This window comes from Thunnus thynnus, chromosome 6, assembly GCF_963924715.1.
Source record: "Thunnus thynnus chromosome 6, fThuThy2.1, whole genome shotgun sequence".
Taxonomy (NCBI): domain Eukaryota; kingdom Metazoa; phylum Chordata; class Actinopteri; order Scombriformes; family Scombridae; genus Thunnus; species Thunnus thynnus.
In genome coordinates, this window is record NC_089522.1 from 34,591,752 (window position 1) to 34,619,303 (window position 27,552).

The 27,552-nt window shown below is 40.1% G+C and overlaps 1 protein-coding gene across 1 annotated transcript; it reads right to left on the reverse strand.

The window, feature by feature from the left end:
- Positions 1–2,008: 2,008 nt before the first annotated feature.
- LOC137185201 (peptidase inhibitor 16-like) lies at positions 2,009–26,471 on the reverse strand. Its single transcript, XM_067593531.1, has 6 exons — positions 25,958–26,471; positions 8,733–8,883; positions 7,120–7,187; positions 6,888–6,997; positions 6,311–6,402; positions 2,009–4,590 (listed from the first exon to the last, which is right to left on the reverse strand). The coding sequence occupies exons 1-6, from the start codon at positions 26,267–26,269 to the stop codon at positions 4,112–4,114; spliced, it is 1,212 nt and encodes a 403-aa protein (XP_067449632.1). The 5' UTR covers positions 26,270–26,471; the 3' UTR covers positions 2,009–4,111.
- Between the last annotated feature and the right edge of the window lie 1,081 nt (positions 26,472–27,552).

Sequence of the window (27,552 nt, forward strand, 5' to 3'; positions counted from 1 at the left end):
ATTTAAACTTAATAGGCAGGCTTATTAGTGAAGTTAGATGTCTAAATTTGTTCATTGCACAAGGATGTCTAGTTAAGATGGACTAATTTGCTATGAATTCTGGGTAAAACTTTTTCACACCCCTCGGGTCCGTTCACTCCAGCAGAAAATGTTTTCCTTCCGGTATTTTCAAGGAAAAGTTTCAGAACATGTGAAGGACGTTTTACTGGGAAACGCCCAGTGTAACCAAGGGCGACAAAATCTTCCTTAAAATCTCAGTGCTGTACAGACCTTTAGCACTTTGGCTCAATACGAACTGGTTAGTCTGGCTCAGGATAGTTTCCTTGGATAAATGAAAACAGCTGACAACATCCTCACCGCCGTTTCCAACAGGTTACTGTGGTCTCTAAAAAATGTTTCCCTTCTTTTTACTCGCTCCACAACATTGTCAGCAAACCACAAATTGTTGCCATGTTTTGCCGGTTTTTGTCAATGGAACTGATCAGCATGATGCTGTTACATTAATCAAAGAGCAGAATTACGACTGGTCTAACACTTAAGACCAGTCTAAACTCTCTGAGATGGAGGATGGAGCACCTGCCAGAGAGGTTATTGTACTTAAGCAGAGTAAATTTCTAACAAGTTTGCTATTCATGAAATTGCGTAGACCTTATTGATGTGAGGTAAACCTGGGCTTTTGGGGAGCCTCGGGGTCTGGGGCCCTGGGCCAGTCGGTAATCTCACTTTCCTGCATAAACTGATTAACCTTATCGGCTGCATGTTAACACTGATCGTCACACATTAACATGTAAAAATGTGCATGTAATGCAAGTCAATACACCCAAACACATCTGACTAGTCTGAGATCTCTCCTCTGTTGCTGTTCCTGAGGTTTCTTCCATTTTTTTACAGTTACAGTTACAGTTACAGTGGGAGTTTGTGATATTGAGCTGTTTAAATAAAGATTGTTGACTCGAGCCCGCACAAAGTGAAATAAAGAAGAGAAAAGAGTGATAGAGGAGGCAGAGAGAGAGAAGAGAGAAATAAAATCTGACACGATCATTTTAATAGAAGAGCAGAAATGCTGTTTAGCTGCAGGGAAGAGCTGCAACCAACACACACACACACACACACACACACACACACACACACACACACACACACACACACACACACAACCTCTCGGTCTGCAGTTTTGCAGTAAATGTAGCACCAGAAATAGCCTGAGAGCAGTAAGAGCAGTTAGCAATGAATATTTCAGCTGTTCTCTCTCTCTCTCTGTAAATCTCTCTCTCTCTGTCCTTTTTCCTCCACTTTCCACATTTTCTCTGTTTTCACCTCTTTAAACTTTTAATCTTCTTCTGCATCTCCGCAGGTACGTCCTCCTTCTCCTCTTCTCCATCCCTACCGTCTCATTGGTTTCCATTAATTCACTTATATGAAGGATATTAGATGGATCTCAGTATAAATGTAGTGACAGCACTTAATGTCTTCTTGTTTGGGATAAAAAGAGAAAGACAATCATCTTAATTATCTTTTTAATTTACAAAAAAAGTCAAAATAACAAAATAAAATAACATTATATTGAGAATAATTACACCAGATATTTGACTTATCTGGAGAAAACTACCTAATATGAGATAATTAATTCATTATTATGAGAAAACGACTCTGTTATTGTAAGATAATTAACTTCTTGAGATAAGAAGACACAGAAATATATATTATTATATATTATTATTATTATTATTATATAATATTTATTGTGGCCACAGCTGCTATCAGCTCCAGAAGTGACTCAAGATAAAGGAGTGTTGACATGATAACAGGTTAATGATCTCAAAAAACTAAACGTTTTCTAAAGGTAACAAGATTATTACGCCGTTATCTTGAGAAAATGACCTTTTCATGTTGAGAAATCAAATCTTTTGTTTATTTGTGAGACATTAAAATGGGATTAAAAGACTTTCAATAAGAGTCATCTAAAGTTAAGTTTAGTTTGATGGGAAAACAAACAGAACCACAAACATTGTCAAAAAGAAGAAATGAGGTTTATTTCTTTATTAATCTTATATACAGACATTTACAGCAAAGTTATTGAAGATATGGTAATTTCCTGTTGTCTAAGACAGTGTAACAGAGATGTGTAAATCATTAGAGACTCTGTCCAGTTGTTTTTCCAGTCTGAGCGAGTATACGGTGTACAGTAGATATATATTTGTGAAAAGATCAAAGAAGCAGGGTGTCAGCTTTCTCCTGCATGCCGCTAAACACCTAAAAACACTTAACGATAAAAAAAAATGTCTCTCATTAATTTTTTGCTTTTATTTGATCTTGATAGTGGTTTTTCCATGAGATGATGATACTGTCTATCTAAGAAATAGAAATGCACTGTTACCACCTCCGCTCTGCAGATACAAATCATCAACTGTCAAACATGAAGAGGCGATCTGAGAGCGCCTGCTGTTGTTCAGTTTTGTGAGTGGCCTCTCTTTGCAGCACTCAAAACCTTTTTTTTTTTTGGTTTTCAGTACAAAAGCAGCTCGGTTTGATGTTTCTGTTAGCGTGTTCACAGAGTTCACACGCTGAAAACTTAAAATCTTAAAGTCACATCAAAACTTTTATGCTGTTTCCTTTTTGATAATCTTTGTGCATTTTCAGACTGTTTCAGTACGTTTGTTAATCGTTCTGTGATGGTTTTATTAGCGTTATAGACTTAAAGCCCACTCAGGTAAAATGTGCTTGGAATAAAGACACTTTAAGGGGTACATTTACTTTACAGATCTGAACACTTACATGTTTCCTGCCCAATTCAGTCTGCTCTTCTATTAAAGGAACTATTTCTTGACGGACAACAGTGTATCCATCCACCCAGCGTCTCAAGCTACAGCACAGGTTGCCAGATACAGTCAGCGGCAACTTTGTGATGAAGAATTTCCAGGCAGCTTGGGTCTCTCTCCTGGCATACTGAAACAATACAACCTACACATTGAATGAACATAAACCCTGTTAAACCAAACAAGAACAAACAAGACTGAAGATAAAGAGGAAGTCGTCTGAGTCGTGGTGCGAAACTGGAAACGAATCGGTGAGTTTGGTGGTTGGGGTGTTTCTGGGGGGTATCCAGGCAACTAAAATCCAAGTTGTCACAAAGCTGCACAACATCACTGCAATGACTGTTGTTCATCAAGAATTAGTTCCAGCACATAACTCCTCAAATACACACCTGGAGTCAGGATGTGGTTAGCTTAGCTTAGCATAAAGACTGGAAGCAGTGGGAAGGAGCCTCGCTCTGTCCAAAATTTAAAAATACACCTACCAACATCTCTAAAGCTCAGTGATTAACATTCTGAATCTCGTTTGTTTTGTATACAAACAGAGATATACAAAAAAACATTTTAGGGGCAGATACATGTTGGGACGCAACAGCCGGTGCTGGACTGTTGTTTATGTAGAAATAGTTCCAGCACGTACTGTAACTCCCTAAAGTCACAAAAACTATCATTTTTACTTTTCTGTTTGTGCAAGGATTAAACAAACGAGATATAAAGTGTTGATTAGTGAGCTTTGGTAGGTGTATTTTGTAAACTAGCCTCTTTATGCTAAGCTAGGCTAACTACACCCTGATCCAGCTCTCTACTTAACACCCGACGGGGAGACTGACGTTGATCTTCTCATCTCCCTCTCAGGCAGAAAGTGAACAAACATTGATTATCTGATGGCTGCTGATGGAAAAATCACAACATCTCCTAAACCCTCCATTCTCAACCTTAAACATCATTTTTCTTGTATATTTGTTTACTCTGTATGAATACAACACATCTAGTGTTCATCAGCGACTGGTATCTTACTGGCAGTAATGTTTTTGTATTCCAGGCAGGTTGAAGCAGGTTATGCACACATTATTTGACCCAGATCTCGGCCCAGACTACATGCAGATGTTGTGAAAACAGCAGCTGAATTATTCATTGACCCATTTTGCTCTACAGGGGGATAGATGAGAAAGTGTTTGTTACCACAGGGCGGATTAAGAAGGTAATGTGCAGTCAACGCAAGAGTGATGAGGTGAAGTGATCTTATTGTCTCCTCTTCTTGTACTCCCTCCTCCTCCTCCTCCTCCTCCTCCTCCTCCTCACAGCCTCAGAGTTAGCATCCCAGTAAGACAGGCTAAAAGCAGAGAAGGTGAAGATACTGAACCACCACTAGTTTCTATGTTCCTGTTTGGTTTTCTTGCTACATCTTTCTCCCTTTCTCCCTCCTTCTTATCTGTAGTTTCTTTCGTCTCATCCACCACCTCCTCCTCCTCCTCCTTCATCTTTTCCTCCTCCTGTCCCTGTTTTGTTGGGAGGATTTTTGGATGGTGGGTGCCTGCGGCAGGGGTGGCTGGTTGTGAGAAGTCCTCAGAGTCCTGTGAGGAGAGTGTGGTGATGACCGGCTGGAGGGAAGAATCAGTGGTTGGAGATGGACCCTCCTCCTCCTCCCCCTCCTCCTCCCCCTCCCCTTTAGGCGGGGCGGAGGGATCAGATGTTGCAAGAGGAGGAAAAACTGTCATATCCTCATCCTCATCCTCATCCTCATCCTCTTCATCTTCGTCCTCCTCCCTGTCAGCAACTAGAGAACACAAGCAGCAGAAAATTATTTTTTACAACCTTTTTTGATCGTCTCTGGAGCTCCAACTAATGTTTATGTTCATTATCAATTCATCTAAGGGCTTATTTTTATTTGTGTTTTCATTATTTGTAGTGCGTTATCTATGTGATTCCTGATTTCCTCTATTTTTGTATAATCCTCATACTAAATTGTTTCAGATCTTCAACCTGAGTAAACACAAAATACAGTTTTTAAATGATAATTTTATTAATTGAAGCAAAAAAGTTATCCAACACCTGTATCCCCCTAAACTTAATAGCGGGTTGTGCCACCGTTAGCAGCAACAACTGTAACCAAACACTTCCAGTAACTGGAGATCAGTCTTTCACATCGCTGTGGTGGAAGTTTGGCCCACTCTTCTTTGCACAGCTGCTTTAATTCAGCCACATTGGAGAGTTTTCCAGTATAAACTGCCAGTTTAAGGTCCTGCAACAGCATCTCAATTGGGTTCAAGTCAGGACTTTGACCAGGCCACTCCAAAACCTTAATTTTGTTTATATTGAGCCATTCAGAGGTGGACCTGGTCTTGTGCTTTGGATCATTGTGTTGCTGCATAACCCAGCTGCACTTGAGTTTCACATCACAGACTGATGACTGGACGTTCTCCCTCAGGATTTTCTGGTAGAGAGCAGAATTCCTGTTTCCCTCAATAATGGCAAGTAACCAGGCCCTGAAGAAGCAAAGCATCCCCACACCATTACACTACCACCACTATGCTGGACTGTAGGTGTGTTGTTCTTATGTAGAATGCTGCGTTTGGTTTATACCAGATGTAACAGCACCGCTTTCTTCCAAACAGTTCCACTTTCGACTCATCTGTCCGTAGAACGTTCTCCTAAAAGGTTTGAGGGTCATCAAGGAGTGTTTTGGAAAAACTGAGATGAGCCTTCATGTTCTTCTGGGTCAGCAGTGGTTTTCAGCTCGCCAATCTCCCATAGATGCCATTTTTGGCCAGTGTCTTTCTAACAGCAGAGTCATGAACACTGATCTTGATTGGTGTGAGAAAGGCCTGCAGATCCTTGGATGCTGGTTTCAGGTCTTGTGTAACTTCTTGGATAAGTTGTTGCTCTTGGAGGAATTTCGGAAGGTTGGCCACTTCTGGAAAGGATCGCCAGGTTTTCTCCATTTGGAGATAACGGCTCTGATTGTGGTTCTTTGGAGTCTCACAGCATTAGAAACGGCTTTGTAACTCTTCTCAGTCGCCTCCTTCCTCATCTCCTCTGGTTCAAACCTTTTAACCAACTTCACATTGCTGAAAAAGTTTTATTTAAGTGATGTGTAGATTGAGCAGGGCTGGCAGTAATCAGACCTGGGTATGTTTAGTCCGACTGAACCCAATTATCAATGAATTTATGTAGATTAGTGGATTTAGTAACTACAGAGTTAAATACTTTTTCACACAGGCCCAGTTGATGTTGGGTCACTTTCTTGTTTGTATAAATAAAATGATCATTCATTCTGTTTACTCAGGTTGTCTTTGTTAACTGTTGTTTGAAGATCTGAAACAATTTAGTGTGAGATATATACAAAAACAGAAGAAATCAGGAGGGGAAAACATTTTTTCACAGCACTGTGGTTGTGTTTTCTGCATTTGGTCATATTTCTGTATTAACAGTGTGTATTTATTGTGAGTGAGAACTACAGAAGGGAGTAACAGAGCAGTAAAGAGAGCGTGTCGTACCACAGAGGTTGTTTTCACATTTCTGGAGGTTATCAGGACATTTGGAGCACCAGTCACCTTCAACATATGGCCTCTCCTCTTCATAGTTTCCTCTGGATATGCACAAAATCAAACACATATTAAACACACACTGATACATCATGACTTCATACTTCTAAAGAATATACTAATAGAGTGACTGAGGAGTAATATCTTTGTTTTAACCAAATCAAAGAGTTTTCACAACATTTACATACTGGACACACACTATGTGAGGAAAAAACCATCTCTGTCCACAAGGGGGGGTGCTTGTTGTAGAGGTGAACTGGTGGCAGCAGGATTGATAGTATCAGCAGCAGTAGCAGTAGTACTAGAATGGTAGTAGTTGCAGTGGTGGGGCAGTACTATAGAGGTAGTAATATTATACACAGTAGTACACAGTAGAAACAGTAGTGGTAGTAGTTGCAGTGGTGGGGCAGTACTATAGAGGTAGTAATATTATACACAGTAGTACACAGTAGAAACAGTAGTGGTAGTAGTTGCTGTGGTGTTGGCAGTACTATAGAGGTTGTAGTAGTACTATAGTAGTAGTACTGACGCTGGGTAGTAGTTGCAGACCAGGAAAGTGACTCTCTCCCATTCCAGTCCTTCCATATTGTTACAGACATGGAAGGCACAGCCGACTCTGTGTGTGTCTGCCCACACCATCTGTAACACACACACACACACACACACACACACACACACACACACACACACACACAGGTAAATTCAGGTAATCCAGTCTAAAAGTACATATGTGTGTATAAATACGTGTGTGTATTTCTCACCTGTGTATAGTGTCCACACATCTTATCTTCATCACAGCTGTTGTTCTGGTAGTCATAGTCCAGACGTTCTAAAGCAATCGATGACATTAGAATACATTATATACTTATAAACAAAGAATATGTGCTCTACCTCTAGTGAAAGATGTAAAAGCAACAATACAAAATACAATCAAAATTTTACTGAAGTAAAACTGAGGAAGTATTATCAGAAAGTGCACATAAATATCAAATAACTGCTGCTATGGATCACATCACAGGGACATCAAGGGGTCCCTCAAGGATCAATATGAGGCCCCCTAATATTTACTCTATACGTAACATTTATTTTCCAACTCAGGACTGTAATATTTTTTTTTATTTGGATGATACCATCTTGTACAGCAGAACAAGCACCTCTCTGACCTCCAGACCTCTCTGTTTGATTTAAAACACGTTCTAAACTCAAATAAGACTGAATGTGTTCATTTTTACAAGAACACAAACGGTTGATGTTCTCGCAGCTAATACAGGCTCTAAATGGACAACTAACTGACACAGTACAGCACTATAAATACTGATTGTCCTACAAAACTCATGTTGAACTGTCACATCTTGCCTGGACTTTGGGTGTTTTTTTGGTCTTATGTTGTGTTCTGTGGAGTCTCCTGGTTTTGCACGGCTGTTTAGTCCCTTGGTTCATAAGGGTTTTCTTGTGTGATTTGGGTGGTGGGTTTTAGAGGACTGCATCATTAGTTTGTTGGGTTGTGTGCTTGGGTTTGTGTTTGTGGTTGGTTTTGGATGGGTTAGTGTAGATGGCATTGAGTTTGTTTTCTGGGTTTTTGTTCTGTTTCCCTTGTGTGTTCATGTGCTCCTCCACACCTGCCCTGCATTTGGACTCGTTAGCCCTGCCCTGCTGTCTTCCCCACACCTGCCCTGTATTAGCCTCGTCAGCCCTGCCCCGCTCCCTGTGTGTCCTCAGCCAATCAGCTCCCTGTATGTTCATTCCCCTCTCGAGTTCTCCACCCATCTCCCCACCTGCACCTCATCTCCTTGTTAGTTCAGTTTCTTTAAGTTCTGGTTTTCTGTTCGGTCTTTGTTGGATCGTTTTGTGTTGTTTCTTCTGCTAGTTCTGTTCAGCTCTGTTTGCCTGTCCATGACCATCCACAATTAAAGGAGTTTTTCATCATATCTGCATTCCGGCTTCTGCGTTTGGGTCCACTCCTGCTTCCCCGAGTCTGACATTGAACATCTAAACTGGTTTCCAGTAACACCTCACTACTGGAATGAACCGCAACACAGCTTGAAGTCAGAGACACTCGTTCATCTGAGGGACTTTTAGTTTTACTGGCTGAATTTTTCATAATGTTTGATGATTGTTTGATGATCAGGTCTTGAGTATTGATTATGAACAACGGCCCCTTCCAGAGTGTTATACTATTATAAATTACATATATATGATTGTTGATGCATTAACTTGAGCTGCTCGATGTTCCACTTTCTTCACCAGCTAGTCTCTAACTTTGTCTGTTTGCTGCTGAAGCTAAAACTTATGTTGTGCTTTTGTCTCAACACGGAGGACCAGCTGCTGAAGTGTTTGTTCCTACAGATGCTGCACTCTGATGAATCCAACTCACCCAGAAACCATTTCTCCAGAGCCACTCGCAGGTCCAGAGGCCCAGTGCCGGCGAACAAATTCTCTCCGGTGTCCTCCAGTTCAGGGTTGTGGTTCCAGATACATTTAGCGGCGTAACCTTCTGCGATCACCTTCAGGCTCGTGTCCCATTTCTGCAGAGAACCAGTGAAAGTTATCATGATTAGTTTTTGCTACAAAAACTCTGGAAAAATGTTCTCTGAGGTTCAGAGCAAATACACCCTGGAGCAATCAGTGAACTGTGGGTGTGTTTACATGATGCTGTGCTTCTTGCTTTCACACCTGTTTAGTTCAGTTTGTTTGGGCTGGTGTGAAAGCCGTGAGTCACACTGTAGACCCGCCTCTTCACATGATCTCTGATGTACTTTGTTTGTGGTGTGAAAGTAAAAAAAAAAAAAAAGTCATTTCGAATTGTTTGTTTAATTTGAAGGTCTTGTTGTGTTTTCACCAAATGTTTTCAGCCATCTTGTCTTTATCAGAGTGAAAGCGAAGCAAACAGACCACAGGATGGTGTGACAGCAAATAAATGAAACCAAAAGCCAAACTAACATTAAATCCATCTGCTGACGATGAACTGTCAAGAATGTGATCTTACAATCTGTACGAGCAACATACAGATTTATCCAGAGCTGGAAAGAAACTAAGTACATTTACTCAAGTACTGTACTGTAGTACAGTTTTGAGGTACTTGTACTTTACTTGAGTATTTCCATGTGATGCTACTTTCTACATTTCAGAGGGAAATATTGTACTTTCTACTCCACTACATTTATTTGACAGCTTTAGTTACTTTTCAGATGAAGATTTGACACAATGGATAATATAACAAGCTTTTAAAATACAACACATTGTTAAAGATGAAACCAGTGGTTTCCAACCTTTTTGTCTTTTGACGTCTTACAAAAAGCAGTGTGTAGTCGGGGTCACATTTCACATGTCTATGAGTTGTTAACAGCTCCACCAAATAGTGATTTTTCCCTCTAAACTTCTCACATGCTTTCATTTCAATAAATGTTCAAATGATCCAATATTTCAGCAAAAATCAAAGATTAGAGAAAAAGTCCAAAAACTGAAAACAGATTTGTGTATCAGAACTTTGTTTTTTCTTCTTTCCTCTCCCATTAATCATCTCACCACCCCTCAGATTTATCTGCTGACCCTTTGGAGGGGCCCGACCCCTAGGTTGGGAACCACTGGACTAAACTAGCTAACTGTATATAAAGTAGTGTAAACTAGCTCCACCTCCAGCAGCTACAACAGTAACATGCTGCTCTAACACTGATGCTTCACTATTAATAATCTAATGATGTCATATATAATAATATATCAGTCAGAGGGACCAAACCACTACTTTTACTGCAATACTTTAACTACATCAAGCTCATAATACTTATGTACTTTTACTGTAGTAGTGTTTTCCATGCAGGACTTGTACTTGTAATGGAGTACTTTTACTGTATTGGTACTTTTACTGAAGTAAAGGATCTAAGTACTTCTTCCACCACTGGATTTATACAAGATCATTTAGTCTAAAACCCCCCTAATACTGCATGTGGACTTTATTTAGTCACATTTTTTACATTTTAAAATGCGCCCAACCCTCCAACGAGGAATTTCTAACTACAAAGCTATAAAGAGTTTTTTTCCCCCCAATTAGGGAGTAGAAAATCCCAAACCCCAACTTTTAAGTTGTAATTGAATCCAGCATAAAGAGGCTAAATCTTTAAGTCTTTTTCATCATGCTGACTTTTATAAATCATCTCACTTTGTGGAAAATTACACTCAATGTGACTGACTGTCCTTTCATGTATCGTGTGTTGTGCTGTAGTGATGTAAGACGCCCGCTTTACATAAAACCTAAAGAGAATTCACGTGTACATCTGTCGTGTTCACACAGGAAGTGACTGAACTCATGAATTGAAATGGATCCTTTTGTGACTGTTTATTTCCTTTTAAACCTGTTTTCAGTTAGTGTGATAACTTGTAGCTGTATCGTTGTTTTACGGCCTGTACAGCTCTCTAAACCTCAGGGAATGTACTGCACACATACTGTAGGGCTCTTTATTAGATTATTATATAACAAGTTTCATGTCTCTTTATTATAATATCAGATCTTTGGTGCTGTTGAGATGGCGGCGGGATGATTTCTGAAGTTTTATGTGACGTTAAAATGGATGTTTGGCCTGTGAGCTCGCTAGTAAAGTTAATTTGACGGCCACGTTGTTGAAAATGATCTGACATTTAATATCATATGAAGGAAATGTGGAAAAAGGCAGGAAAAGGAAAGTAAAATATCAATTTGGACGAGTAAACGCCACATTGTCTCTGACCCTGACTCCCATCGCTCACAAAAGCGTCACTGTTATCACCTCGAAATCATCCAACAAAGCTTCAGATAATATTCTTTTGTTCTGTTTTGTTTCACATTCAAATAAAAAAAACCCTGCAGGATAACTAAAAAACCACAGCAGGCTGCATAAGAGTTTATTTCCTCATCACTCACGTATCCCTGACCTGACCTCTGACCTTGACCACAGCCTGACACCCACCACGCTGCCTGCCTGAGGGACACGTTTCCTTCCCATCATGCCTGTCATCATGTGTCATCCCTGAGTGTCGATTGATTCGATCTCTAACAGGACGAGTCGCCAAACATTTTTTAAAGTATCGTCTCTCAGCTCTTTAGAAAAACACAGTTTGGGACGATGCATCAGGTCTTTAGCTCCGTCCTTGATTGTGCTTATAATTTTCATACTGCAACGTTTTTTTTCAGGATATGTGAGATCCTGGTAGCCAGACAAGTGTCAGAGAACAGTCTTATCTCCTGAACAGCCCTTTGGTAATGTTACACAGATGATATCATTCCTTTTGGAAGACAAACTTTGGCCTCAGAGTCTCAAATCTAATTTGTTGCTGCCAAATCGGTTTAGCAGACGGTAAAAGTTAAGATTCATTATTTTTAGTGGACAGTACACATTGCACAACAGCCTCTGTGTACTTTTATTATTAGATTTTGTTTTATTGTAAATATACTGTACATTACAGTGAGGATACTAGGATGATATGTGAACATGCAGCGCATGTCGTATACTGGTGTATTTCGACATGTCGCAACAAGCAGTTCCTCTGAATAAAACGGGTCTGAAAGGAGATTAAAACAGAGAAATAAACAAAAGGAGGATGGATAAAACTCGTCTTGCGCCGTGTCTTAAAATGTTTTTGTTCGCTGGGCTTGTTTGCTGATGTTTATTTATGTCTGACGAGCTGCCAGCTCGCTGGAACAAGCAGTCGGATGTTTCCCCGCCTGAGAAAAAGCTGATTGTTGCCGCAGAAACAACATGACACAGCAAGAGAATATAAGTGATATCGAACAATACATTTATTTATTAGTTATTTAAAGGATATGTCTGGTGATTTTCTACATTTTTCTTCTTGCAAAACAAATCTGATGAAAACACCTGAACCAGAAACTATTAAAAACACGTCAGTGAGTCACACCGCTGCACCGGCTGACATGTTCCTTCATCTCCATGAACACACGCTGTATTTTATTTGGACTCAGTCACACACACACACACCGTCCTGCTGAGACAAATACTCACTAGAGCACCAAATGTGGATTCATCCACAGCTGAAAATAGTCCCCAAAACATAGACTATTTCCTCCTGTTTGTTTGTTACTGAGCCTTTTTAAAACATGAAACTATATATTTAAAGTCTTCATTAGGAACAAATGGACTAAGAGCTGAGAGAAACAGACTCAGACTACATGATTCGTTGTTTTGTAGTTATTTCTTATGAAAACTGTGCTTAACCAGGAGCATGATGAACGCTCATGATTGATAAAAAAAAACACAGACTGACGTCTTAAACTCAGCCAATAGTTTTCATCTCATGGTTTGAGTCATTGTTGCTAAGATACCAGGAGAATGAACAAGAGGACCCTGACTGAGAGTTTAATAATGCAGTGTGTGTGTGTGTGTGTGTGTGTGTGTGTGTGTGTGTGTGTGTGTGTGTGTGTGTGTGTGTGTGTGTGTTTATTTGTCCAGTGATGACACACAACACAAACAATAGTCAGGGGTCTCCTTCACATTCCTCTCTCTCTCTCTCTCCAGGCTCTCTCAACATCTGGTCTGTGTTATGAGTTTCAGGTCATGTACATGGTCATGTAGTAACACACACACACACACACACACACACACACACACACACACACACACACACATACAAACACACACACACACACACACGCACACACACACACACCACCTCTGTGTCGGCTGTACTGGAGGTCCGTTCCGGTCTGTGAACAGCTGATTTTTGTTTCTGTTCATCTCAGCAGAATTTAATAATCATGAGTAATTTCTGTAACTATAAACTAATTATTCATTCATTCATTCATTCATTCATTCATTCATTCATTCATGTCAATGCACGGTTCCAGAAAAAGATGTGATTCATGAACAAAATAGGATTCGGTTTAGTTTCCTCGTACACGTTCCCATGACTCAAGACATAGATAAACAACAGAAATAGATGATTTGTCAACTCCAGTTACTCAACAATGAACAAGTAACATGAGAAAATAAGATCAGAAGCCATAGATAATAATTTACTATCAATCAGAAGTAGCTGTTAGGCTCTAAGTCATCACTGATCTATCTGATTGATTTTCTGTTCAGAAATCCATCACTGTGTTGAAATTAACACACATGATCTTTTTGTTATTACATCTACAGCTGTGTTCATATTACATTCATATACTTAAAGCATAAACGTAATACTAATGTATATGTACCAATGTTGACAGTGCACTTGTTCTGGCCAAGCAGCAACCTCCAGTGTTGAAAAATGAAGCCAAACTGCAGTTCCTTGAATGACCACTTGAAGCTCTAAAAGTGAGTCAATCATAGACCCCCATGTTAAAATGTCCAACTTTACAGCAGAAATAAACATGTTTACAGTCTGGTACAAACAACGGTTTTGGTCTCTGTAGCTAATTTCCTCTTTCATGACAACTGTACGGGGGGGAATTTTTTTATAACTCACCCGTTTAAATTTTATTAAGCCGTAAAGTTCTGCATAATGAAGGACATGGCTGCTTTGACTGACAGGTCCGCCAGCCGCTAGGTGGCTTGTTTCAGCCATTCGGCCCCGCCTCTTTGCCCATTTTTGATTGGCTGGGAGTTAGGCAGCGTCACGCGCTGCCAAGATGGCGACGGCCAGAGCGGCTCACTTTGAGCTTCAAAACCGCTCTTCAGAAACCAACGAGTGTCGTCACGGTAACTACGTCCATGTTTATATACAGTCTGTGGTTCTGGCACATAGATTAGAGTAGGTGTGACTTTATTGTCATTGTGAAGGCGACAGGCCAATGAAATACAGTTAGCATCTTACCAGAAATGCAAAAATAGTGTAACACATGTGGACATTAATTAAACTGCTGCTGGAGAATGCTATTGTTGGTTTTAAATGTCTAAACTTCACAAAATATCCTTGTTACACTTTCCAGATTTGATTAGCTGTTTCATTGACTCATTGAGCGTATTAATGTGTGTTAATTTTAATGTCATTGTTTTTGCTAGACAAGCTTGCTGGCTATAGCACCTGTTCCATTAAGTCCAGTTCAGACCAAAGATTCACAACGAGCCCGTCTCCGCTCGACTGAAACCGGCTGAAGGCGTCGCCTGCGACTCAGCTTGTCAAGTCGCCATTGGCTGGTTTTAGAACGTAAGGCACGTCACCTGGCAGTGGACAGAGGAAAAGAGCCTTGACCCTCCGTTTTTTTTTTTCGTGTTTTCACTGTTTCATTGATAATAGAAATGCAACTGTAACTCACTGTCACTAACCTCATTTGTATTTTAAAATGCTACAAATTATATCCAGCTACAAAGAGCACGTACAGTTACAGTAAGCCTCGAGGTCCCCACTAAACTTTGTCACACAGTACTGAGTGAGTTTGTAAAACTTATTAAAGGACAAGTTCCCAGTGTTTCCAGTGTCTATAACCAGCAGTCAGGTGTCTGTAATCATTCCTCCTGTTCATACTGGATATTAAAAGATCCTTCAAATGTGCTTTCAATGGAAGTGATGGAGGCCAAAATCCACAGTGTGTCCACACAGTCATTTAAAATTCTATGTGAAGCTTCTATTCAGCTTCAGCAGTCTGAGTTAGTCATATCAAGTGGATATCTGACACATTTACAGTCTTTTTAGCATCAAATTCCCTCTTTGTGTTTCCTCGGACAGTGTTTCCCTGTTGAGCTGCAGGTGGAAGTATAGTAACAAAAAGAGGAACTTTGGCACTAAAAAGACTGTAACGTTGAAAGATATCTACTTGATTTGACTCATTTGGACGCTGAAGCTTCATATTAGCTTCAGATAAACTTTAAATGCATTTTTTGCACAGAAGGAGGACTGTGGATTTTGTCCTCCATCACTTCCATTGTAAAGTCATTATGAAGGGATCTTCTAATGGTCAGTATGAACAGGAGGAATGATTACTGTTGTTTTAAGATGGACTTGAAAAACTGTGAACGCATCCTTTAAGGTTGCAAAACTTCCATTTATATGTCTGCCAGTTTTATTTGGTAACATAAAAGCAGAGCAGGAAGTAGAGGGCTTTGTTAGAAAGTGCAAGTATGTGGCTATTTCCTGGAGGCAGTGCATACCAGTGTAGAGCTGCTACAAATCAAACTCTAAAAAGTCAGAATATTAGAATAATTTGTTTGTTTGTTTTTTTGCCAGCTCTCCTCCTCTGTTGCAGTGGAAGTGAGGCTCCTGAGGGTGTAGTAACATCAGGGCGACAACAGGCTGCAGTTAGCGCTGAAAATATCAGACATTTCTTCAGTGTTGGCTGGGAGCAGAGTGATGATTCACCGAAGCTCCTTCCCTCTGAGTTTATTTCAGTGGTTTCTAACCAATAATCAGCCCAATAATCAGTAGAGTTTGTTGTGTCTAATCTTTGGATCTCACTTGAAAAAAAGTTTAGCTCAAGGACAAAACTTCTCTTTGATGTTCAGAAAATAAAAAGAAGTTCTGAGCAGCAAAATGTACGTTAATGCGGAGAACAATATATAGTGCACACAAGGCTCGCCATATACGTTCAAGCTGACCCCCAACCTCTTCATACCAGCCAATTACACCATTATAATCTCTCTACATCACCCAAACTCCCAAAAATAGGTTTTGGGCTGAACTGGTTATGCCTGGCGTATCCAGTTCTATCCAGTCATGCTCTTCTATTTTTTTAGAACTGCACCTGGTCACTTTACACCACTATTTCCAATCCTTTCTTGTACTTTTGTCCGGTGCTCTGACTGTGATTGCCTTTAACATACTCTGATATTGTGAGGTATACATTCAATATAATGATTATCAGTTTTTGTTCTGACTGGTTAGACTGGTTAGTCTGCTGGTCTCAGTCCAGTCTTCTGAACACTTTCTCTGGTTCTTGTAACATCCTACAGACATTTTTTTCTTTCCAATGAAAACAGAAATTTGCCACATTTCCTCCTCAGTTCATTTCAACACACTGACCTCCCTCCTCTTCCCGTTCTGTCCATCTCGTCTTACTTTCTCTTCTCTCTGTCTTCCAGTCCTCTCCTCTTCCTCCCTCTCTTTTCCTCCCTCTATTATTATCTCTCAGTTGTTCTTTTCCTTGTTTCCTGATGTCCTTTTGTCTTTCTGTCTCGCCCTTTCCTTCACTCCCTCTCTTGTTACTTTACCTCTTTCTCTGCACTCCAGTCTGACTGAAAAACAGAAAGAAAATCAAGAATATGGAAATGTCCCAGTGGGGCTTCCATACCGGAGGAGACAGGCTGAGACCTCTCCTGGCGCGCACACACACACACTGAGCACATACCTAAGCACCACACACACACAGGCATCGCTTTGGGCGCTCATTCATTCACCTAATTTTCATTTCTCTCTCTATCTAAACATTGAGCTCCCTCCTCTCTTCATCTCTCAGCTCTTTCCCAACCGTCTTCCTCCTCTGTTGCTCGACCCTGACTCCCTCCCTGTCTGTCTTCCAGGATGATTTCCCTGCTGCGTTCCTCCTCTGACACTCATGTTATTAACTGGAAGGAAACACCCGTCTCCTCCTGGAACCCGGGGCCTCCATTTACTCAGCATTTGTGGTGTGTTTAAAGCAGTTGTCTCATAAAAAATGATGATCTGTTACCCTGCATGTACAAACATTTTGTGTTAGAAGCCTGTTCTCAGTGCACTGAGCAAATTAATAAAGATTTTGAGGATTAGCACTGGTCGGCCACAAAAACCGTAGGAGGATATTATTGAAATGGATCTCTGCCAACATTTGCTGATTAAAACTAAGCAGAGCTGAAACTGGTGGGAATGTTATTAGTTTTGCAATTATTTGGTCATAAACCAAAGTGTTGAACAAATGAATGTTTTAATGATGGAAGTATTAAGATTCATCCTGAGGGGGACATGAATGTCTGAACCGAGTTTTATGGTAATTCATCTCATAGTTGTGGTGATATTTAACAAACATGTCAACCTCATGGTGGCGCAAGAGGAAACATCGAGGGGTCAGTAAAGTCTCTAGAGACCATAAATGTCAAAATTTCATGGCAATCAATCCAATAGTCGATGAGATATTTCAGTTTTGGACCAACCCACCAACCCAGAATCATTACCATCCACACAGATCCACATCTAGCGTGGCTAGAAACCATTATTGTGTCCCAATTAGTTCAAATAAAACAGAATCAGTTTTGTTTTATTGATTCATTTGTTTGATAGTTTGAACATATTTTTAAAAGTCTAACCAGGGACTGTTAGATGCAAATTAGCTTCTAAACACCCTGTACTGTTACATAAACTAATACAATAAGAATAAATAAACCACATTGTCATTACTAAAAACAATGGACAGAATGTGCAGGCAGAAGCTTTTTGCATTGATTTTTTTACATACCGGATGGTTTAAATTAGAGTTTTTCCTTGACATGTTTCTTATAAAGATTCACAGGAAAACTATGTATTGATTGTTTATGTGAAAACGTGAATTTCCTTTGCTGCTATGGATGGTTACAGCAGATGTATCTCGTTAACTAATCAGTCTAACGTCTGTGTACTTTCGCCACCTGCGTGTGGTTGATGTCTAGTTTTGGGGGGCTCGCTGTGGAACAACTCGGCCCAAAACATCTGCGCATTAGATAATCTTTTCTGCAAAAGTCATGGTGTGCAGGTCTGATTAATACTGAGTTCAGGACAGAGAAAGTGTTAGCAGCATCATTGTTAGATGGTATTTTAGACCTTTTAAAGGAAGTTTAAAGGAAGATATCGTGGTTTGTTCAGCCTGATGCTTCACATGCTGATATTCTGCTCCCGCCATTTATTGGGTTTAATTTCACGTTGTGGATGTTTATAGTTTCTGCACAAACAACAGAAGGATTGCAGGATGCCTGAGGTGGCTTCACTCACACAAACACATCGTTATAAGAATGTGTTCGTGTGAGCTCTCCGGGCCAATAGGTGCAAACGTGCAACAAACAATGATGAGTATTTGCTGTATTAAACTTAAAGTTTAAAGTTAAAGGTCACTGAAAGGCCGCTGAGATATTGGTTTCATGACAGGCAAATGGACTGAGAACACTGTGGGAAAAAAATACACTAGAGGCTCTTTTTCCTTTATGTGTGGAAAGACGTTTTATCTCTTCTTGATGAAATATGAAAAACAGACTGGTGCTTCGGATAAAGACGAATCCTGTCTGACCGCTCGGCTCAGGAGACCGCTCACCTCAACAGCCTTAAAAGAGGCTTGTTGGAAATGTTTCAGTACCAACACTCAGGTGCTCTGTACATACTATTGTGCAATCACGTTTAGCTCTCTGTAAACTGAAATCAACTTCTTCATAATATGATAAAATGGCTTCAAAAAGTTGTTATGATTTTTAGCAGTAAGATATTTAGATCCAAACTTAATAAAATGACTCACATGGCAGCTGTGGTTCAAACTGGAACAACCACAGTCAAATACGGTCTTAAATCCTCAAATGGTAAAAACTTGCCACAAGCTTTTTTTTTTTATATAAACCAGTCAGAAGGGCACGTCGGTCATCTTCACATCTCCATAAAGAGTTAAACAAAGTGCAGCTTCTCTCTGGTCCACTGACCAAACCAAAACAACCGACCGGCCCCGACCTGCCCGAAGCTCCGAAACTCAAAACCAACACAGAGATTTTATCTGACCTCCAGTTCACCTGGAAGACCAACCGAGAGTTTCAAACTGTTCTCTGGTCGGAAGAAGCATCATGATTAACGGAAAAACTTTAAAATAAATCTTACAAGAGAAGAAGATCAGGTGACGGCAGGATTGAGATTTAATTATATAAACAGTAACGCTGGATTTCATGCTTCATCTATTCCCTCATCAGTGTGAGAGCGGGTTTAATCTAACACAGGAATGATGGACAACTACTGTATGGAGGTGATTGCAGAATGTAAATATGTTGAATGGCTATGGCTGTAAAAATGTAGATCATAAATAATATCAAAAATGATTATAACTTTAATAGCCACCAGAAACAGTGACATGTCACTTTTTTTTGACTCATTTCTATTTTGTTTATGCAACAGCATGTGTTTTTTGGAGTGTAATGAGTGTTACCGCCTCGCGGGGCCACTAACTAAATTATAGATCAGCTCCAAAATGTATGATCATCAAGTTTGGACCAAATCTTTTTCATGTGATCTCTGGAAAAAAAGGTTTATTTGCCAAGAATGATCGAAGAAAACATTTAATTTATGACAAGAACAAAAGAACTCATGCCAAACTCAAATTACAGCGCAAGAGTCTTTCAAAGTCTTCAACTTTACCAAGAAACACATATGAACAAAGTGTCCACAAAAGGCGACTGTCCAATAGCTGACTAGAGAACTGGAGAGTCGACACAAGTATTTTTTTAAAGTGGTTTTTTATTTAAAGTGGTTTCAGCAGAGTGATCTGGATTAAAACAAGGGACACAAAAACCAGATACAAACAAGGATAATTAGAACAAGACAAATACATCAAACATGTGTGTTTGTGTTCTGGCAACGTTGAGAAGAAAATAAGCAGAAACAAAAAGACAATAACAAAAAAAACTGAGAGAAGGGTGAAAATATTTTAGTAAAGTATGATCAGTTCAATAACAGGCTGAGGATCTACTTCCCTTCTCTACTACCCCGCGGTTGTCTATGAGTGACTGAGTGATGAAGTTACGCCATTGGTCGGCCGCCCGAATGTTGGAGTTTCCTCATTGGCTGTAGCGCTTTCCAAATGAATCGGTGCGAGATGATGGAAGCGGAGGACGGCAGCGACGCAGAGCGACTGTGTTTCTGCTCTGAGCTCTGACGCTCTCAGCTCTGCTGTTAAATGTTGTGAAGTCATTCAACTCCTGTTGAAACAGACATGTACCAGCGTCTCTGCGTCTCCTCCTCTACCGTCCAGTGTGATCAACTCTCCGGCTGGCAGCGCTGTCAGCAGCCTGCAGGAGAGACGCTCCGCGGTGCTTTTGGATGTTATAACTCAACTAATACCAGGATACAAGCTTTTTATTTCTCTGATGTTTTCACATCACAAACGATGAACAACAGCATTAAAACACGAGTCTTGCAGGTAAAACATGCGACTCATGTGGCTGTTATATGGTGCGCTTGATTCGACTGTAACTGCAGTAACCGGGCGGAGATAAGCCTCCTGAATTTACACCCAAAATGCTGTCAAAACTTTTATTTATAATTTCATTGACCGGGAAAGAATCAGAAAAAAGGCTCAAAGTGGCCTGAAGGAGAGTTTACAGATAATTAAAATAGTTATAATTAGAATTAAAATTAAAATTAATTCTCTTTCAAATCAAACATCCCAAGATATGAGTGGAAAATATTGTTCTTCCAACTGCATTTATAACCTTTTTTTTGTTTGTTTTACTCAAACATAGTTTAACCTTGTCATGTGATGCTACTTCACTACACTTTACCAACGAATATTATCCAGGAATTCACATTGAATTAATTTATTTATCTTCTACTGGTCCTTTATGCAGCCCCTCAGTTCAGCCTCTGTCTGAAACAGGCCGTTTTAGCTCCTGTCTCTTTAAGGCCCCGCCTCCTGATGAGCCCACTCTGTTCTGATTGGTCGGCTCCGGAGGCTACGTAAACAAACTATAGTAGCAGGATTTCACTTCTTTTTCTCCTTCTTTACTCCAAATGTCAACTTCTCTAATCCATCTGTACATGTTGGAGCTGTATAAGATTATAGAACAGACCTTTATGGACCTTTATGTGACAAGCTGACGTCATCTTGTTGCCAAGGTAGCAAAACCTTTGTAAACAAAGCGTACAGAGCAGGTTGTATCCCTGGTTTTTGTCTTGCAGGCAGCATTTTCAAGTTTTGGTACTTTGACCATGTTTAATATTCGACATCAGAACAGAATATAAACAACAGAGACCCACAAAAAGTAGAATATGAACCTTTTAAGTTAAAGTTTGAGGTACTTGTATGTTACTTGAGTATTTCCATACTTAATACTTCTACTGCCCCGCATTTCAGATGAAAATATTGCACTTGAGCCACGTAATTTGCAAAAAACAGGCACATCCTGTTTCAAAAAGATGCAGAAAAACTAGTCCGCACATTTGTTACTTCCAGGCTGGATTATTGCAGTTCCTTATTATCAGGCTGCTCTAACAAGTCTCTAAAGACTCTTCAGCTGGTCCAGAACGCAGCTGCAAAGCTTTGCTACATTGGTTTCCTGTAAAATCCAGAATAGAATTTAAAATCCTTCTCCTAACTTACAAAGCTCTTAATGGTCAGGCACCATCATATCTTGAAGAGCTCATAGTACCGTATTACCCCACTAGAACACTGCGCTCCCAGTATGCAGCTTACTGGTGGTTCCTACAGTCTTTAAAAGTAGAATGGGAGGCAGAGCCTTCAGCTATCAGGCTCCTCTCCTGTGGAACCATCTTCCAGATTCAGTCCGGGGTGCAGACACCCTCTCTATGTTTAAGAGTAGGCTTAAAACGTTCCTTTTTGATAAAGCTTATAGTTAGGGCCGACCAGGCTCGTCTTGGATCAGCCCTTAGTTATGCTGCTATAGGCCTAGACTGCTGGGGGACTTCCCATGATGCACTGAGCTCTCTCCTCCTCCTCCTCCTCTCCATCTGTATGTATTCATGTACCATTAACGCATGTTAGTAACTTGGCTTCTTCCCCGGAGTTTTTGTGCTTTCACGTCTCACAGGTTCCGAAATGATCATGGACCCCTCGGTTATGGACAGCAGGCCTCCGAGGACCGTGGCTGGCCGCGGTGGTGGTGTGGTCCTGCTTGACACCCATGCCTGCTATTATTATTATTAGTCATATTTCTAATGCAATTATCATTGTTATTGTTGTTATTGTGTTATTATGCTTCTCTGTGTCTCTCTCCCTCCCTTCTTCTTTCTCTCTCAACCCAACAGGTCAAGGCAGATGGCGTCCATCCCTGCTTGAGGTTTCTTCCTGTTAAAGGGGAGTTTTTCCTTGCTGCTGCTCATGGGGGAATGTTGGGTTTCTGTAAATTAAAGAGTTCAGTCTAGACCTGCTCTATGTGACAAGTGCCCTGAGTTAACTTCTGTTATGATTTGGTGCAATATCAATAAAACTGAATTGAAAAAAATGTCATTTTTGTTTCCCTACATTTATTTGACGGAGAGAGTTACGACTTTGCAGATAACGATTTTCCATCAAAGCAGTGTGTAGTCAGGGTCACATTTCACATGTCTATGAGTTGTTAACAGCTCCACCAAATAGTGATTTTTCCCTCTAAACTTCTCACATGCTTTCATTCAATAAATGTTCAAATGATCCAATATTTTAGCAAAAATCAAAGATTAGAGAAAAAGTCCAAAAACTGAAAACAGATTTGTGTATCAGAACTTTGTTTTTTCTTCTTTCCTCTCCCATTAATCATCTCACCACCCCTCAGATTTATCTGCTGACCCTTTGGAGGGGCCCGACCCCTAGGTTGGGAACCACTGGACTAAACTAGCTAACTGTATATAAAGTAGTGTAAACTAGCTCCACCTCCAGCAGCTACAACAGTAACATGCTGACCACAAACTCCTAACGTGTCAACACTCTGTGCTGATACCACAGAAACATACCAGTGGAAAATTAATCAGGATCCTTTCGTCATGGTCGTGGTAAACACATGAATACGACCCGGGGAAGTGACGCAGTTCAGATGACGTCTAATTAAGGTGACAAATTTCCATATTAGGAGGAAGTGGGTAAATTGTTGTGATGATTACTGTTGCCATGACGATGAAAGTGGCCTTTAAGGAAGTAGTAACTTTAATCCACCACATGTTTCTCTAACGTCTCTCTCTCTCTCTTTCTCTCTCCCTCTCTCTCTCTATATATATGCAATTTTAAATGTATATATTTTTCAAAAATGTATATCTCCATTGAAAAAAATGACAATTTAACATAACGATGATTGGTGATGGTTTGCTTGTTCACAAGTCATTTAAGTTACATCTTTACTGAAACAAGTCCACATTTACCTACAAAATATGTGCTGATTTAAACAGTGCCTCCTAATATTACTGTATTTTTAAAATATCATACATGCCTTACACCTACAAACAAGGCCTATTTTCAATGGTGTATTTTTATACGGGAGTTTGGTACGAGTGGCGTTAAGTTCAGAGGTTGTTTAGTTGGAGCGTGCCCCAAGCGCCTTCAATGGACACGCCCCCAGCGTTTCAGAGCATCCCCATTGGCTATTCAGGAGGAAGCGTCAAACGTGGGACAAAAGTGTTTGTGCTCGTAGATTTGGTTTGTCGCTGTAAACTCGGGATTCGCACGTACAATTGAGTTCTGTGTGAACTTATTTCACCAACAAACAGATTTGATGTGTAACTGCAAACCTTCATGCAAATCTTGTTTACGCACTCACACTTAGAAACTAAAATCTTTTTCATTTTGTTCATAAAACGTCATGCAGAGCTGTTCAGATATTTTTTACACATTCAAACATTTTAATGTATTCATACAAAATGTTTTCACACATTCAGATATGGTTTAACCCCGTACACATCCAGCAGTTACGGAGCAACATTACCATTCATGTGGTATCGTGTTTCTGTCCAATATTCACTCTCTTTTAACTCTGTTTTTGTTCTCCACCAACTCCTGAGGGAAATATCTGGCTCTTTAGCTGCTAAATGCTCCACTATGTTCACTAGCTAGTCTACAGCTAACTGTGAGCAGGTAGTGTTCAGCGGCTTTTTACTGCTTTTTCTCTGAAAACGACGCTATGAGACGCTGAGAGTGAAGCAGAACAGTAAAGTTGCAGCCGGACAGATAAACAACGAGCTGAAACTCACTATAAAGCTCCGTAAAGCCGAGAGGAGCTGCAGAGTCTCTGATAATTCTCTGTAGGTTCATCGCTACGAACTACGACCAACACATTACACACTGACACATCAGACATTATTATAAAAATATAGATTACAGCTGCTTTAAAAATCTGATCTGCTGATGTGCTACAGATTCATACCAGGATGTTTTCTAGCACACTAACACCAACAACAATGATGGGTTACGAGCTACTGGATTGGACATCTTTATATGAAACTTTTAAATAAATGTTTCTACTTATCTCAGAGTTTCACACAGTATTTCCTCTTTCCTACAGGTTGATCCTTCCACATAGTTTCGGTGTGACTTGCTGAGGTTTGGAGTTATTAGATCATCTACGTATAATGACACTCAGTGGTTGGTTGGAGCTGCTCCAAATGCTACAAAATTAAATTAGTAAAACTCAACAATAGCGTCTCTTTCCAAGTACAATGACAAGCCTGTGACGTCTTGAGGCCTGTAGATTACGGATGAACCTCGCTGTTAACAGTTTCATTGAGAACTTTTATACTGCTTCCTCTGACTTGAACCTTCTGCCATTAAATTTAAGTTATTGCTGCGGAAACTTTTATCTGATCACAGGCATAGTTATCATTCTTAGCATTTTGTTTGCTGTTGATGTTCATGTTTGGAATTTGCAGCATCAGCACTTTGGGCAGCGGTTAATGTTAACAAAAAGATGAGTCATCTTAATGACACATGATACGAGTTTTAGTGACGCTCGCAGTATTTAGTCATCTTTAAAGCCACTTCCTGATAATAATAACACATTATTACTCAACCACTATGAGTGCTCAACTGCTATGAGTGTCTGCTACAAGATTCAAATTTAAATTAAAGTTCATTTTTTGACCTTGAAAACAGCAGAGATTGCTTTCATCAAACTGATGAAGGTGAATGAAGGTCAAAAATGTACTTTTAAACTTGAAGACTGTGGACTGTTATGTTAAAGGTAGTAAGTGCACCTTGAGTTGAGATTGTTTCGTCTAACTGAAACATTTTAGTCAAGTTGAAAATCTGAACTTCTGTTTTTTGACTTTTATCTGTAATTCCCACTCAGTTTTTCAGACATTTAGTCAAGTTGTAATTCAATTCTATTGATCATGAGGAAAGCTGATGTTTTGTTTATTTTTGGTCACTATATGAAGACAACGTGACGTTCAGGAGGTTGATTACAGACTGTGACGTAAGGTGTTTCATATTAGATATGCACTACAAGTTATTAATGTTAACCTGTTTACTGTAAGGTGAAGGTCAATACCAATATTAGAGACTCTGATCACAGACATTTGAGATTTTATGTTGATAATTAGTGCCTTTTTTTTATCATTTCAAGGCCAAACTATGACAGATATTTGGTGTTTTTACTCAAATTTTTACTCTTCTTATCAGAAGATATAAAATAAATTCTCAAGTCCAAAATAACCTGTTGAGTTGCCTTTGACTTGCCATATTAATTTAGAAGAAATACAAGTGAATTAATTACTAAAATATGCACAGACAATCAAAAGCCTTTTCAGATTTTCCAGCATGTATTGCTGAAGCTGTTGGCAGAGAGGAAACTGACATTCAATGGACAATATTGAATATTAGCTATATCAGTATCACTCTCACTTCACTTACTTCTTTCTGTTGATTATTGTCAACATGGAATGACATTAATCAAACTGATTATGTTATGATTATTCTGCTGTTACTTTCAGCTAAATGCCTCCAAAATCACCACAATGAAAAGTAAACTGATTAAACGAAGCTGTCCTGAAATGGCCCGCGGGCTGCAGGTGTCTTACCAGAGGCATCATGGCTGAGGCGCTGGGTGAAACCTGTCCTCTGTAATGGTTATGAAGCTCCACAAGCAGCTCCTCCTGCTCCTCGCTCAGAAAGCTCCAGGCTCCAGGAACCGCCAGGGCCACCAGCAGTAGCCATGTCCAGAGAGGAGCTCCCCTCGTCGGGCAGAGGCAGCGGCGGCTGGACCCCCTCCTTGGCCTGGAGCTGGGAGCTGTGGCCTGGACGGAGGCTCCATCTCGGGCAGTCCGTAGGGTCGAGGCCCCCCCCTGGGTGGAGGAGACCCCCTGGAGCTCAGAGAGGCTCCACTGGTGCATGATGGGAAACAGGGTCCTGAGGGATGTATCCTTGAGTGGTCAGTCCAGCAAAGTGATTGTGATCAACAACAGAGTGTGTGTCTGTGTGTGTTCACAATAGGCTACTTGTCTTTGTATGAGTGTGTATGTGTGTTAAGACTCAGTTAAAGTGTGTGTGTTCCCTCTTCAGTGCCTCGCTCTCTCAGCTCTGCCGATCTCTCCTTCTGACCCGGCTTTAAGAGTTAGAGGATCCTCCCCTGCACACACACACACACACACACACACACACACATGCACGCCACAGTTCACATTTCACACACTGCACCGACTGGTACGCACAACCCCCCCCTCAATCCTCTTACTCTCCATATTCTTCATGTCCATCTCTTTCTTTTCTCTCATCTCTTTTTTTCCCTCCTTCTCTTTGCCTCCCTCCTCTTATTTCTCTCTCTTCCTTTAGTCCATGTTGCTCAGGCTACTAAACAATGTGCCTTAAAGGATCAGTCTGGTGATTTTCTATATTTTTCTTCCTGTCACCAAATCTCATGTTTTTGGATCCAAACCAACAACGAACTGATCTACTAACAAGTATTGTGTGTGTATCAAAGCCTGATATATCTTATTATTATTATCTTATTAACCTCAGTTGACTACTTTGTATCTGTATTTGTGAATGCACTTTAAAAGTCACTGCTGGAGGATCCACAATGAGCATTTTAACCAGACAAAGACATTTAGGTCACTTAGTGTGACAGTGATGATTTGTCAAATGTATCCTGAGGTACAAGAATGCTAATTTAAACCCCTGATGGTGTCATTAGTCACTTTATTCCATATAACTTTATTGCAATGTTTTAAATTTTTTGACGCAAGTGTACGTGATAAGTATTTAAGTCAAGAGGCAAGATGGCGGCAGGTGGAGCAGGGTGACTCTGTAACATCTGTCCAGGGACTACAGATGGAAAATAGCCTCTTGGCTAACTCTGCCACATTTACAACAATGTTTGTCATGTGCACCATCCCTGTTAAATAAACCAATAAATAAAATCAAACACAGAGTGAAAGGAAGAGAAATGAAACAACTAAATGAGAGAGAGAAACATTTTACACAAGAACGGCACCTACTTTCCCATTTTGAAGTGACGTCAAGTTCTTCAGAAGAGTTTGTTTGTTTTCTTAGGAATGACTTTACCCGGCTGGCCGCTGTTCCAATACTTGTCAACTCCTACCCCCTTTTTATAGTTTATTGATAATCTTGATTCTAAACATAAATATTACAACTTTCTGCCTCGGTGTTCAGAATA